The 14,891-nt window shown below is 37.7% G+C and overlaps 1 protein-coding gene across 1 annotated transcript; it reads left to right on the top strand.

Annotated features, from left to right (window-relative positions):
- Positions 1–2,359: 2,359 nt before the first annotated feature.
- ZBED5 (zinc finger BED-type containing 5) lies at positions 2,360–4,336 on the top strand (the record flags this gene model as incomplete). Its single annotated transcript, XM_084239498.1, has 1 exon — positions 2,360–4,336. One exon carries the CDS (start codon positions 2,360–2,362, stop codon positions 4,334–4,336), a length of 1,977 nt encoding a protein of 658 aa, XP_084095624.1.
- Positions 4,337–14,891: the final 10,555 nt, after the last annotated feature.

The following is a 14,891-nucleotide window of genomic DNA, read 5'->3' as shown; positions in this document are numbered from 1 at the left end:
TCCTGCCCCGGGGGATATTGTTCTAAGTGGGAACCGCCTGAGGGTAGGGGGTGAAAAGCTTGTCTTAACTGTCATTAACCAGAAGTGCGAAAAGATGAGGGTTTCCCTCCTTTTGGAAGTAGGATAAAACTTTACTCTCTAGGGAGTCCAGACTCTTTGTCCTCGAGAGATTCGGGGTAAGCACCTCTGAAGAGATGGGGATGAGGCCTTTATTCCTGAAAACAAAGCTTCCTACTCTATTGTGCCCTTTCTCTAGCAGCCAGGGAGAGGGATCCTAGTCTTTTAGGTCAACCAGCAGCTCCACGAAGTTTTCTGTTGCCACATCCAAAGTGGACTGAAAGGAAAATCACTGCTCTTTTTGCTCCCAATAATGGAGAAATTGGACTTTCTGCTGTTGTTAGTTTGAGACCCTCAGCTTTCTCGCGATTGTAACCTATTGTAATTTCTCTCGATACCACTAATAACCAGGTTATTTAGTGTTTGGGAAATTAAGAAATTATTCGGAAACACACAAGTAATAGCTGCCGTGGGCTCCGCAAACTTTGGGGGTTCTGCTCTTAGTTCTTCATATGATAGCTATGTTAGCAGATGACATCTCTGTGTCTATTCTTTGGTCTCTGAAGTGGAGTTATTAATAGTCCCTGTACTTTCAAGATTGTTTCGAGGATTAAATAATGTGGTCTATCAGTAGATGAGAAATTTAGCAGTTACTGGTGCATAGTAAACTATGATCACTCAAAACACCTTAATTGGTTATGGAGAGGACAAAGATGGTTATAGCAAAACTGCCTATTTCATGTAACACTTCCATGTGGTAATTCCATTTTAGATTATTTTCAGTGCTGAGTTTTAGAAACATCAAGATGTGACTGTACTTTTGCAAGTTAGACTTCATTTTTGAAAGTTTTTCTTTTAATATATTTCCGTGTAATGAATGGGTTGGCAGAGCATCTCAAAACAGTGAAATTGCCTGGATAGTAAATAGGAGAATATCATTTTTACTATGCTAGGCATTTCAGTCCAAGGTCTGCATTGCAGTGAAGAAACATTTGTACTGCCTGGATCTAAAATAGATTTTAGTGAATAGTATCTTAGAGGTTTGTAGTTCTGCTTTTACAGTATCTAATTTTAATCTTTCTCTTTTTAGGCTTTTGGTTTCTCCCCTTCCATTCCATCCCTTAATTTTATTCTTTTGAAGAGTCTGCATTTCCAGCTGCCAAGGTGGAGCGTGTGCCTGCAAAAGGGATTACTTTTCATTTCAGGTATTTTACCTTCTAGCTGTTAATAGGAAAACCATTTTGATTGAGAGTCTAACATGAGAATGCAAAACTTAGTCTGTAGCCACCTCTCATCTGTAGTATAATGGGATGCAGTATAATCAGCAAAATACACATTACTTTGAGTCATAATTTGGATAATATAAATAGATAATTTTAAGTCCAGAGAAATAGTAACTTACCTTTGGTGTGCAATTTATTTTTCAGTGTTAATGCACAGTATGTAGGATATAATAGAATTCTGTCTTGTAAAATTTTGAACTGTGTTTGTATATTTTAAATATAGCTCTTAAGAATAGTTCCTGAAAGGAACAGTCAAATGTGAAATGGTATCAACAATGTGTCTAATGGCAATAGAAAACTAAGAGATTCTAGGATATTATGTACTTTGAAAAGGGTTGGTAAATTATGGCCCAGGCTGTCTGTTTTTATAAATAGAGCATTATCAGAATACAACTGTACCTGTTTTTTTTTTTTCTTTACTGTATTTTCCATGGCTATTGCCACATGCAGAATTGACAACTTGCACCAGAGACCATCTACAACCCATAAAGTAAAAGATATTTATTATATGGCCCTTTCCAAAAAAACGTTTGCCATCCTCTGCCTTGAGGACATGTTCCTTAAGGTCTCTTCCATAAAAATACTCTTAACCAACTTTTTATTCCTTCTTAATCCAATGGTTCCTGAAATGTGTTTTATAGAATATTAATATTCTTTAATAAATGTTCTGAGATTAGTGCTAACAATACTTCTTTATAGTTTATTTTAAAATATAGGTTTAAGACTACTAAATGCATTTCTATAGCCTTTATTTTTATGTGATAATCTGCCTTTAAGAAAAGGTGTGCCAAACCTGAGAGCACCAGGAAGTCGTATGCGAGATCACCTGATGCACGAACGTGTGATGTTCCATCTGCGCATTGATGGATAGGCAGCTTTTACAAATTAACTGATGGTTTGCTATATATCATCTCTTTGACGATTGCTCGTCATCTTTCCTGTCTTATAATTTCAACGCTTTTGTGATATTCAATGTTTATTCTAAATTAGCCATGTTTTGTACCACAAACACTTTACCTATGGATCTGTTGCTGAAACAAGGAAGTCTTAAACAAGAAGTAGAATCTTTTTGTTATCAAATTGTGTCTGAATCAAATGATCAAAAGGTTGGAATATTGCAAAGTGAAGATGAACAGTTGCCTTCAGTTTCTAAGAAATCAGAAGGTGAGCTTTCCAGGGTCAAGTTTATGTCTAATTCCAACAAAATAACAACGTTTAGTAAGAAACCAAAAAGAAGAAAATATGATGAAAGTTATTTGTCTTTTGGATTTACTTACTTTGGCAATAGAGATGCACCTCATGCTCAGTGTGTGTTATGTAAGAAAATTTTGTCCAACAGTTCTTTGGCCCCTAGTAAGCTTCGAAGGCATTTAGAAACTAAACATGCTGCATATAAAGACAAAGACATAAGCTTTTTCAAGCAACATCTTGATTCGCCTGAAAATAATAAACCTCCAACATCTAAAATTGTCAACACGGATAATGAAAGTGCTACAGAGGCTTCATACAATGTAAGTTACCATATAGCCCTGAGTGGAGAGGCTCATACCATTGGAGAATTGCTTATCAAACCTTGTGCAAAGGATGTCGTGATGCGGATGTTTGATGAACAGTATAGTAAAAAAATAGATGCAGTACAACTGTCAAACAGCACTGTTGCACGTCGAATTAAGGATTTAGCTGCTGACATTGAAGAAGAACTTGTTTGCAGACTGAAAATTTGTGATGGGTTTTCACTACAACTAGATGAATCAGCTGATGTTTCGGGACTTGCTGTGCTGCTTGTGTTTGTTCGTTACAGGTTTAATAAGTCTATTGAGGAAGACTTACTGCTCTGTGAATCTTTACAAAGTAATGCTACTGGTGAAGAAATTTTCAGTTGTATCAACAGTTTTATGCAGAAACATGAAATTGAGTGGGAAAAATGTGTTAATATTTGTAGTGACGCTTCTAGGGCAGTGGATGGGAAAATTGCTGAGGCTGTCTCCTTGATAAAATATGTGGCTCCTGAAAGCACCAGTAGTCACTGCCTATTGTATAGACATGCACTAGCAATTAAAATAATGCCTACATCTCTGAAAAACGTCCTAGATCAGGCAGTACAAATCATCAATTATATTAAAGCTCGACCACATCAATCCAGACTACTAAAAATTTTATGTGAAGAAATGGGTGCTCAGCACACAGCACTTCTTCTAAATACAGAGGTGAGGTGGCTTTCCCGAGGTAAAGTTCTTGTAAGACTTTTTGAGCTTCGTCGTGAACTATTGGTTTTCATGGATTCTGCTTTCCGATTATCTGACTGTTTAACAAATTCATCTTGGCTGCTAAGACTTGCATATCTTGCAGATATTTTTACTAAGTTAAATGAGGTTAATCTGTCAATGCAAGGAAAAAATGTGACCGTTTTTACAGTATTTGATAAAATGTCATCATTATTTAGAAAATTGGAGTTTTGGGCCTCATCTGTAGAAGAAGAAAATTTTGATTGTTTTCCTACACTCAGTGACTTTTTGACTGAGATTAATTCTACAGTTGATAAAGATATTTGCAGTGCCATTGTGCAGCACTTAAGGGGTTTGCGCTCTACTCTGTTAAAATATTTTCCTGTAACAAATGACAATAATGCTTGGGTTAGAAATCCATTTACTGTAACTGTTAAACCAGCCTCATTAGTAGCACGGGACTATGAGAGCCTGATTGATTTAACATCTGATTCTCAAGTGAAACAAAATTTCAGTGAACTTTCACTAAATGATTTTTGGAGTAGCCTAATTCAAGAGTACCCAAGCATAGCAAGGCGTGCAGTTCGTATACTTCTTCCTTTTGCTACAATGCACCTGTGTGAAACAGGATTTTCATATTATGCTGCAACAAAAACGAAATATAGGAAAAGACTGGATGCTGCACCTCATATGCGGATCCGACTTAGCAATATTACACCTAATATTAAGCGGATATGTGATAAAAAGACACAGAAACACTGTTCTCATTAAAATTGAAGGGTTTTGCATGTCTCTTGATAACCAAATAATCTTAAGGTGAAAATAAAAGATGGTTTACTTCATCGCTGGTATTTTGTGGTTTCAAATAAAATTCAAATTTTTTATGCTGCTAGATTTTAAGCTAAAGAATCAAAAACTTAAACATGTGTTACTGTTGGTGTTCTTCACATTGTTTCAGAGGATTCTGTGGTCATAACTGAGAAATAATCACACAGAGATGAAGTCTTAATTCCTTAGCATAACATTTTCTTTAGGATCTAATCCATACCAATTTTCCTAGCCTGCTACCCTGTATCCCTCACACATGGAACTTTTTGCCAGATACTAAACATATTGTACTGTTTAATGCTTTCAGGTCTCAAAAGCTATTCCTTCTCCTTCTTGCTTTTCAATACTTAGGTGGTCTCATGATTCCCAGTATTACTGGACTGAGCTCTTACAGTAGGGTCATATCTATCCATTATCTTGCAAAAGGCCATATTCAATAATGGAAAAACTGTTGGTGAAGGTGAACCCACAAAAACTGAAATAGGGCATGGTGATCTGTATTTGTATATTCTGCTTGTGTATGGAATGCTGCCTTTTTGTTTAATTATATTAATATTTTGTGTGGATGTTAAGCAGACATCATTGAGGAATGTCACAGCTTTGATTCATACTGAACTACTGGAGGCAAGGACAGGAAGTATGAAGAATACTTTCAGATATTTTGGCTCGTTTCTCAGTTACAATTTAGATTACTGCAAATTCCACATATTCTGTAATCTAAATTAATGATTCTTTGCAAGCATGATTAGACTTGAAACCTCAGTCACTTTCTCACAATACTGTGAAAGATCCCTGACCAACTTTCCTATCTCTAGACCTCTCTTCCCATGTCATATCACACAGTACAGATGTCCAACTCAGTATTAAATATTTTGTGTTATTCCTGTGGTTAAGAGCCAATGTAGATAGCCATTTGTTAGTCTCACTTATTCAAACTTACCTCCTATTGTGGGGGATAGAAGCACCTCCCCTCCCTGAGGTAGAATGTGCTAAAATGACAACATTTTGTTATCTACTCCATTATTTGGGCTCCATAAACTGCAATTTGCACCTTCCTGAACTTCAGGTATCTCATCTGTAAATTTATATCTTTGGAGGGTTATGATGAAGCTTAAATGAGAATGTATATAAAATTCCTCTAACAGTAGGTGATGAGAAATAGATGTGACATGTACGCTGTGACATCCAACCATGTCTCAGTTAAACTTCACACTCACTCACAGTTTGAGTTTTTATCTGTCATTATTAAGCACTTATTTATCTGCCAGTTACCATACTAGATGTTTATGTGTTGTCAGTAGTGTTTAAAACAATCCCGTGGGTTTAGATAATTTTTTTGAAGATTTGTTTTTATTTATGCATACAAGAACTGGGGTGTAGGCCAGAGGTGCGGGTGATGAGAGGATTCACCAGAGATAGAGTGGGGAGCAGAACAGGCGGATTGACTGAAATACACTGATAAGGGGAGCAGCGGGTGAGACAGGAGAGGTTTGCTGCACCATGTAGGTTAGCTCCCTGGCCAGGGGTCAAACTCAGGCCATACTGGTGATAGTGCTCAGACTTAACCCCTAGGCCAGGGAGGCCCAAATTTGGTAATATTTTAAACTGCCCAAAGTCACAATAAGTAGTAGAACTTGTCTTTTCCAAAGAGTAGTTTTTGTGGCTGTTGTCTTTCAGATTTTAAAAGCATTTAACAGTGATTACATGGTAATACTAAAATAGACATTATTTTGAAATCCTGTTTTATAGATTCATGCAAATTGAATCATTACTTCTAAGTACAACTTTTAATATAAAAAATGGAAAAACAAGGGTTAAATTACAATTATATAATTCTTTACTATTATGTATTCTTTAACATGGTTCAGGACCTCCCTGGTGGCACAAGGGGGTAAGCACAGCACTGTGAAGCTAGCTGCAGCCTCTGCAGCATGAATTCAATCCCCACCCAAATGGCACAGCAGACCTCTCCTGTCTCGCCCACTGCTCCCCTCATCAGTGTATTTCAGTCAATCTGCCTGTTCTGTTTCGCACTCTCTGGTGAATCCTTTCACACACACCCCATACCTCTGGCCTGTACCCCAGTTCTTGTATGTATAAATAAATCTTTTTTAATAATTAAAAAATAAAATGGTTCATCATTGGGCCTCCCTGGTGGCGCTAGGCATAAAGTCTCAGCACTATGATGCTATCAGCCACTGCAGCACCAGTTCGATCCCTGGTCAGAGAGCTAACCCACATAGCACAGCAGACCTCTCCTGTCTTGCCCACTGCTCCCCTCAGCAGTGTATTTCAGTCAGTTTGCCTGTTTTGCTCCCCACTCTGTCTCTGGTGAATCCTCTCATACCTGTGCACCCCCCCACACACACTTATGGCCTACACCCCAGCTTTTGTATACATATATATGTATATACATACATAAATACAAATCTTTAAAAGAAATAAAAATGATCCATCATATTATTCATCCATACTTTTTGTCAACAATTCTAAAATTAATCCTAGGTTGAGGTTGAGAGTCATGTATCAATACAATGCCATCATTTCAAGGTCTGGGTAAGACTAATAACTATACTCCTTATAAGATTGTTGAACCTGAGCACTTGGTTAAGCTATCTGTCCAAGATATCGGCATCTTGGGATAATAAGAGCTCTCTTGGCTTTCCAATCCCTTCTTCCTAACCTCCCCTGAGAATATAGATGCCTGTGTTTCATCTAATGTCTGTTAACTCTGGAACCCTGCTATCTGCCAGTAGAACTCTTTAATGCCAGCCCTACCCCTTTAATGCCAAAAACTTGGTTCTCGATATCAGCTGCTCAACTGTTCTATTATCCATCAGGATTAATTTAGGGAAAACTTGCATAGCTGTTGGACTTTTAGTACCTGAAGGTGGTTCTGGTACATGCTACTTGAAAGCAACTTCTAGATTGCTCAAACCTACTACTGTAGGTTCTGACTCAAAAGGGAAGATGCTTTTCCTTTTGAACCCTGCCTACCCTTCAGCTTCCTTAAATAAAACCAAAACAAAGTCTTGCACACCATCAGTCTTCTTTCCTCTTGTGTTTCCAAAGCCCTTTGGTTACCTTTCTGCTGGTATACCCTAAGGTTCCAGATAATGGAGGCTATATCTGGAGCTAGAGGAAAACCTCTGACAAACTCATGTAAAGAGAAAAAGGAAGAAATGGATAACATTCTATTAATAATGGAAGAGATCTCGTAATATTTTCATGGCACCCTCTGGGGACTGCTACCCTTCATGCTTTTGCACTAAATGGTAGAACTCACCTAATGTGACCAAACCAAAAAAGACTTGTTTAGTCCCTATATTTCAGGTAATTGAATTTGCCTTGATTTCTTAATGAGGATTGTTTCCTATATTAATCTTGACCAACTACCATAGACAAAAAAAAACACAAATTATAATCTCTTTGTAACTAAAGCTTCTTATGGCTCATTCATAGAACTTAGTAAATTCTAATCATATAAAGTGTTCAGTAATTCAGCTCCCTCCCTTTAAAAGTATTGGTTTTATGAGTTGTGAAATAGATTTGTTATTGTATTTTTTATTGCAGTAACAGGTTTACAACACCATAGGATTTATAGTTTTAAGTTCACACCTTTCAGATGTATGTTACCATCTCCACCATACCCACGCCTTTTAGATGTATTTACACCAAAGTACCAATAGTCTTCTTGACAGTCCACGGGGGCCCTCCCTCCGTTGCTCCAGCCTTCCATCCTATTCCTCTGGTAGCCTGAATTCTGAAGTCAGATTTCTAAGGTTTGTTTTGCTTTACTTTCATATTTTGTTATCCTATATTCCACAAATGAGTAAAATCATTTGGTATTTGTCTTTCTCCTGACATTTCCCTTGATATCATTCCCTCCAATTCTATCCATGTTGTCACAAATGGTTAAAATCCATCTTTTTTATATAGCTGAGTAGTATTCCTCTGTGTGTGTGTGTGTGACATCATCATAGTGCACACATTTGTTGTTAGGCCTTAGGTTGTTTCCATAGCTTGGCTATTATAAGTAGTGCTGCAGTGGGCATAGGAATGCATACATCCCTTCACATTAGTGTCTGCATTCTTTGGGTGAATGGTGAAGTATTGTGAAATACAATTGAAACCAAAGCTTTACAGAAGTTAGCTTTAAAATCCTTAACTTCACTAAAAAATGCAGTAACTGCTCTTTGCTTTCAAAGACTTCAAAATCATTTCTTCAGTAAGCTACTCCATTCCCTTAAAAATGCAGCTTTGCTTCCCCAAATATAATGTACCTATAGCCTTTCAAAGACTTCATCACCTATGTAAGTCTAGGTGCCTCTGGAACTGATGTATGTTGTTTCAATTTTAATGTTTGTATAACTGCACTGTTAATTAGTACATTGGAAAGAATTCTGAAGCCTGGTGTCAAGAGACTTGCGTTCTGCAACTAATTAACGGCCTTGAATCAGTTCAGCCTCCTCTCTAGGCCTTACTTCTATCATTTATTAAATGGAGGGAGTTGAACTAGAATGCGCTCTAAAGTTCTTATCAAATAGATCAGAATTTGAACCAAGGTAAATATTATGGTGATGATAAGATTTGCTCAGTTATTTGAAATATGCTGGGTTTTTTTTCTGGTTTTTGTGTTTAGTTTTTTTGTTGTTGTTGTTGTTTTGAGGGGAGAGGCCTAGCTTTTTCTACCAAATGATAAAATTTATGAATTATACCATCATAGAAACTTAATGAAGTGTTTTTTGGGGAGATATACTTGAAATTTAGAAAACATTGAAAGAACTGAAATAGTTTTGATTATGTTCCAGGCTGCAGTGAAAATTATTGATATCCCAAAATGTTTTCTCTCTCCTGAGTTGTATGTAGATTTTCTTTCAGATACCCTTTCTTCCCCTACCATAACATGTTAAGCATAGAGTGAGCTTGTTTTGTCTAAGACACCAGGTTTCAAATTTTTTTGCCTAATCCACAATAAATATTTTACATTCTAATCCAGGTGTGTATGTGTAACCACTAAAGTTGCATGAAATAATACAAACCTTTTAGATCTCTAATTTTCTTAATTTTTTAAGTGATGTTTAGGACCCAGAAGTTCATTTCATGATCCATTCTTGGGTGATGATCCTCTATTTGAAATAAACGCTGGTAAGTGTAATGCCATTGTCCTTAAAAAAAAAAAAATCCAGAATCTGGATCTAAGACTTCCATGGTATAGTACTAATCTTGCTACGGGAATTGGTCCAGGAATAGCATGTGGCCTAACATAGGCTTAGGGAAAAGTAAAGGCAGTTTTATAGGGCCTTTGAGAAAAGAAGTTTCCTCACTCTTAACAGAGATAAATGTCCTGTGTAATTTGGGAGATCTAGAATTGTGGCTACTCTCAACCTACAAACTGAGGGATAAGAGCAACATGTAGAGAAGGGCAGAGCCAAAAAATTAGTGAGAAATTTAACCAGAGCCCTGACTGATCCTTGATCATTATCCTGCCTGTTGTTACCTGGATTAATAAATGTTCAAGACAGTCTTTTATCAAAATAGGTAAAATCACTTTAAAAACAACATAAAAATAGAATTTATTGATAAACTTAGCTGGAACAATGAGAAGAGTGCTGTCCCAAACTAAGATAGTCTGATCTTTGGTTATTCAGTCACCCACCATATTGTTATTTTGCAATTTTTTTATACCAGAAGTTAAGTCTACATATGTTGGCATTTAATATTATCAAATGTCACTTTATTTCTCTTAGTGGGACAACTTGTTTGTAAATAGATTTTTGCTTAATAGCTTAGGCTGGGATAATTAAGACTCAGGTGAATCATTTAATTAGAAATTAACCTTGAAAACAAATAGTTAATTTTATCTTTAGTTTATTGAAGAGTGATATATATGATGATTTTTTTTAAAGGTTTAATAGTCATACATCGTAAGGAAAACTATCAGCCAGATAGTGTGAGCAGTCCTCAGTCTTAAAAATTGTCTTCTCTCAAAGTCTCATGTTAAGGATTGTTTTAACTTCTCAGAAGACATATGTTGACAAGGCAAAATCTGTCATACCACACCATGGCTTTCTTGGCAAATACCTTTGAGCAAAATAAACCTTTTTGCAAGCAAGCTGGAACTTCAGGTTAAGGTGTAATCTGAATACATACATTTGACTCCACCTTCCTAAATTTCTGTAGATATGCTGAAAGCAACATCAAACTTTGAAAAAAGACTAAGTCTGTAGCTGTGACAGTAAGATAAAAGGCAAAAATGTCAATACTTATAAATTATATCCTAGTGGGAAAGACAACTAGTGCAATGAAGAAAATAAAACAGGTTAATATCCATAATGAAGGAGATTATTAAGTTAATCTGAGAAGGTTTCCAAGAAAGACACTTGAACTGAAGCCAAATTGAGAAGGAGGCAATCAAAAGAACATTGGGGAAAGTTCCCAGATGGAGAAGACAGTGGGAACACCCTGATAGACAAAGAAGTTGGTTAGTTTGAGGAATAGATTAGTATGTCTGGAATAAAGCGCACCATGGGCATTGTATAAGTTGTTAGAGAGGAACTTGTGAAGGAATCAGATCACGTAGGGTATAAGAGGCCAATGTAAGGAGTTTGGATTTTTAGAACAATGGGAAAGCTTTATGGTTCTCAAATGGATAAGGGAGTTATTTTTATTATTTTACATATGTAAGTGAAAAGGTTAAACATCAATAAGAAGTAAAAAGTCATAGGATGTTATCAAAACCTTTTCAAACGCTAAGGGCTCCAGTGTCATTCAGCAACATTCATTCACCATTTTTCCCCTGAATCAAGCACCTATTTCAAGAGGCAACTGTGAAGATCTCTCCAAGATACATCTTACCTTAACCACAATTCACTTTCTAAGTACCTGTCCCAGCTTTTAAATAAATATACATATGGCCTAGCAAATCCCATAAATTGACCCAGATAGCGGTCATCAGGAACTAAGCCAATACTCCTTTTCATGAAGGCTTCAGAAACTTTTTTCTGACAAACTGTACTTGTTCTAAAAAACAAGTTATTCTCAAGGCTTCAGTGTCCAGCTAGATAATATATAGACCACTGGTCTGTTGTAGACTTGACATTCTGAGGCTTACTAATTTCATAATAAATTGACAGGAAGTTCTCACCATGTTCCTGCAAGCATCAAATAAGGCCACCTCGCCTTAAATTATGCAATACCAGTAAATACCTATTTTATTTTTGCTTATATATATTTGCTTACTATAAGATAAAAGTTAATGACAATACTCTTAAACTAAGGCAGACTCATCAACTATATGCCCAAACATGAGGAAAAAATAGAGGTTATGAAATGAAGGCCTGAAGTTCAAGATACCAACCCTGTCAGGAAAATCAATGAAGAATTTTTTGGTGTATAAAGATGTATATGGAGAATTTATTAAGTATTTAACTAGTCAAAGATTAAAACAGCCACTCTGTATTACTTCATTGCTAGTGAAATTATTTAAATAAGGACAGAGTTGATGATAATGTGAACATTGATTTCCAAGTCACAAAATATTTAAAACACTAATACAGGCTAAACATAGGAACAATTTAATAAATGAAAAGTTTGAATTCCAATTTTATATAAGAGGGACTCTAAGCACCTTTTTTTTACTCCCCTCTGTATTCTGAGGGGCTAGAATAATGCCTGATGCCTAATAGTTCACTATATTCTCTGACCCTCAGTTTCTTCAACTATAAAAAGGAATATTTTATTCTCTGCTTTTCCAATATGTGGCCTTTTTTTTTTTTTTTTTTTTTCCTCAAGACCAACAAGCAGTTCTCTAATTTCTTAACAGACACTGTGCCTGGGTGTCCTATAATTCTAACACTTCATACCTGGAGATAGTATCAGTACTTAGAGATTAAGTATTCAGTTCTACAAGACTGCTCACCCCACTGTAGATGCCAATATCAAGTCCTGGTTGTCACCTGTGCTTCTGACCAGCTGGCTATAGATCAATAGTTAATTCCCATGATCCCCTCCTGAGGTTCCATTCATTCTCTAGGGCAACTCACAAAATGCAGAAACATTTACCAGTTTATTGTAAAAAATAACTACTGAGAAACAGCCAAATAGAAGAAATTCATAGGGCAAGGTATGTGGGAAGGAGTACAGAGCTTCTGTGCTGTCTCTTGGGTATGCTATCCTCCCTATATCTCCCTTTTAACTAACTTGGAAGTTCATCATTGCTTGTTCAGGAGTATAATATTAATGTGCAGCATCCCTTCCCTTTCCTCTTCCCAGAGGTGTCAGTGATGGGTCTGAAAGTTCTAACCCTCAAGCCAATTGGTTTTACTGGGGTCCAGCCCCACCTTAAGCCACCTCATTAGCATAAACTCAGGTGTGTCCAACAGGACCCTTAATGAATGACCAAAAACATTCCTAACAGGAACTTCCAAGGGTTTTAGGAGCTCTGCCAGAAATGCAAAACCAAGACCATGTATATTTGTTACTATACTAGTTTTACTCAGAGCTGTGCTCTGAGACCCAAGATGCATATGTTAAATGATTATAAAATGCTATATATGGCATTATGAAAAGTGAGCATTTTAGGGCCTCCCCGGTGGTGCAGCGGTTGAGCACTGGGCTGTGAAGCTGCCTGCAGCCTCTGCAGCGTCAGTTCAATACCCGGCCTCTGACGAGGGTCCCACATGGCGCAGCAGACCTCTCCTGCCACGCCCGCTGCTCCCCTCAGCGGTGTACTTTGTCAGTCTGCCTGTTCTCTTCCCCGCTCTGGCTCTGGTGAGTTCTCTTACCCTTCCACGCTTCTGACTGTACCCAGTCCTTTTATAAATAAATAAATCTTTTTAAAAAAGAGCATTTTAATACCTACAATGTTTCAACAAAACATTGCTTGGCAGAGATCTTTAGTGGATAGAATTAAATGATAGTATCTTTTTTTAATGGTATATTAGGTATATGTATTATATATGTATGTATGCATTCAAGAACTGGGGTATAAGCCAGAGGTGTGGGGGTGGGGGGAAGAGGATTCACCAGAGAGTGGAGAGCAGAACAGGCCGATCCACTGAAATACGCTGCTGAGGGGAGCAGCAGGCAAGACAGGAGAGATCTGCTGGATTAGCTCCCTGACCCGCTGGGGATCGAACTTGTCCTGCAGTGACTGTCTATAGCTTGATAGCACTATGTCTTTAACCTCTGCGCTGCTAGGGAGGCCCCTCATCCCCATTTTAGAGATGAGGAAATCAAGGCTCCATATTAATGATTCTTTGTGTAACAAAATAAAAGCAAACATTGAGCCATTCTAAGTCTGAATAACAACCAGAGCCTGGAGGCAAATCCAGGCAGCCAAGCTGTTGGAACATGTGCAGACATGTCCACAGCCCAAGAAATGTAACCACACTGACCAGCCATACCCAGTATTGAAATTTGGCCAATTTCCTCAAGAAAATTTTCCACCAATCAGAACTGCACTGAGAGCCTCATTTGCACAAACTGGACCTTGCCCCACCCCTTTTGCCTGGATAAACTTGCTATTGTATCTGTATTTCTTATACTGTAGTCCTGAAACACCTCTATGCTGTACTCCTGGACCAGATTTCTGTGTCTACTGTTGTGGAGGATGTGGCTTAAATACTTAGCGATTTAAAGCAGCAGCATTTATTATCACACACTTTCTGTAGGTCTGCAATCCAGGTCTAGCTTAGCTTCATACTCAAGCTGCAATAAAGGTATGGGGCAGGACTACAGTAATTAATTTTAAGACTCCACTTAGAAAGGATTCACTTCCGATATCACTTAGCCGGATTTAGGCTGTTGGTCTGAGTGGGAGACTTCTCTACTCTTTCACATGTGGACCTCTCTGTATGGCTGACTTCATCAAATTAAGAAAGTGAGAGTTCCAGTAAGACAAGTCACAAACTTTTATAACCTAATTTTGTGTTATCCTATCACTCTTGTTGTATTCTATTCATTAAGGGCAACTCTAGTGAAGGAGGATGCAGGTTCTTACCAGACATCAAATCTTGCCCCTTGGTATTGAAATTCCCAGCACTGGGCCTTCCTGGTGGCACAGCGGTTGAGCGCTGGGTTGCAAAGCTGCCCGCAGCCTCTGCAGCGCCGGTTCAATCCCGGGCCACCGGGCGAGGGTCCCACATGGTGCACAGACCTCTCCTGCCACCTGCTGCTCCCCTCAGCAGTGTATTTCGTCAGTCTGCCTGTTCTGCTCTTCACTCTGGCTCTGGTGAATTCTCTCACTCTCACGCACTTCTGACTGTACGCAATGCTTGTATAAATAAATAAATAAATAAAAATAATAATAAAGAAATTCCCAGCACTGCAGAAAAACAGAAATAAATTTTTGTTATTAAAAAAAAAAAAATCAGCCCAAGATTACCAGCAGATTGGGACTTTGGAAACCCTGACAGGTAGAGGGCAGTTGGGCATATCAGCAAAGCAAGAGTCATACTTCAAGCTCAGAACAAATGGATTCAGGAAGTTTGGGGTT

Source organism: Talpa europaea (assembly GCF_964194135.1).
Source record: "Talpa europaea genome assembly, chromosome: 1".
NCBI classification, from domain to species: domain Eukaryota; kingdom Metazoa; phylum Chordata; class Mammalia; order Eulipotyphla; family Talpidae; genus Talpa; species Talpa europaea.
Note: the sequence above shows the minus strand (reverse complement) of the source record. Positions and strands in the feature narration are given on the sequence as shown.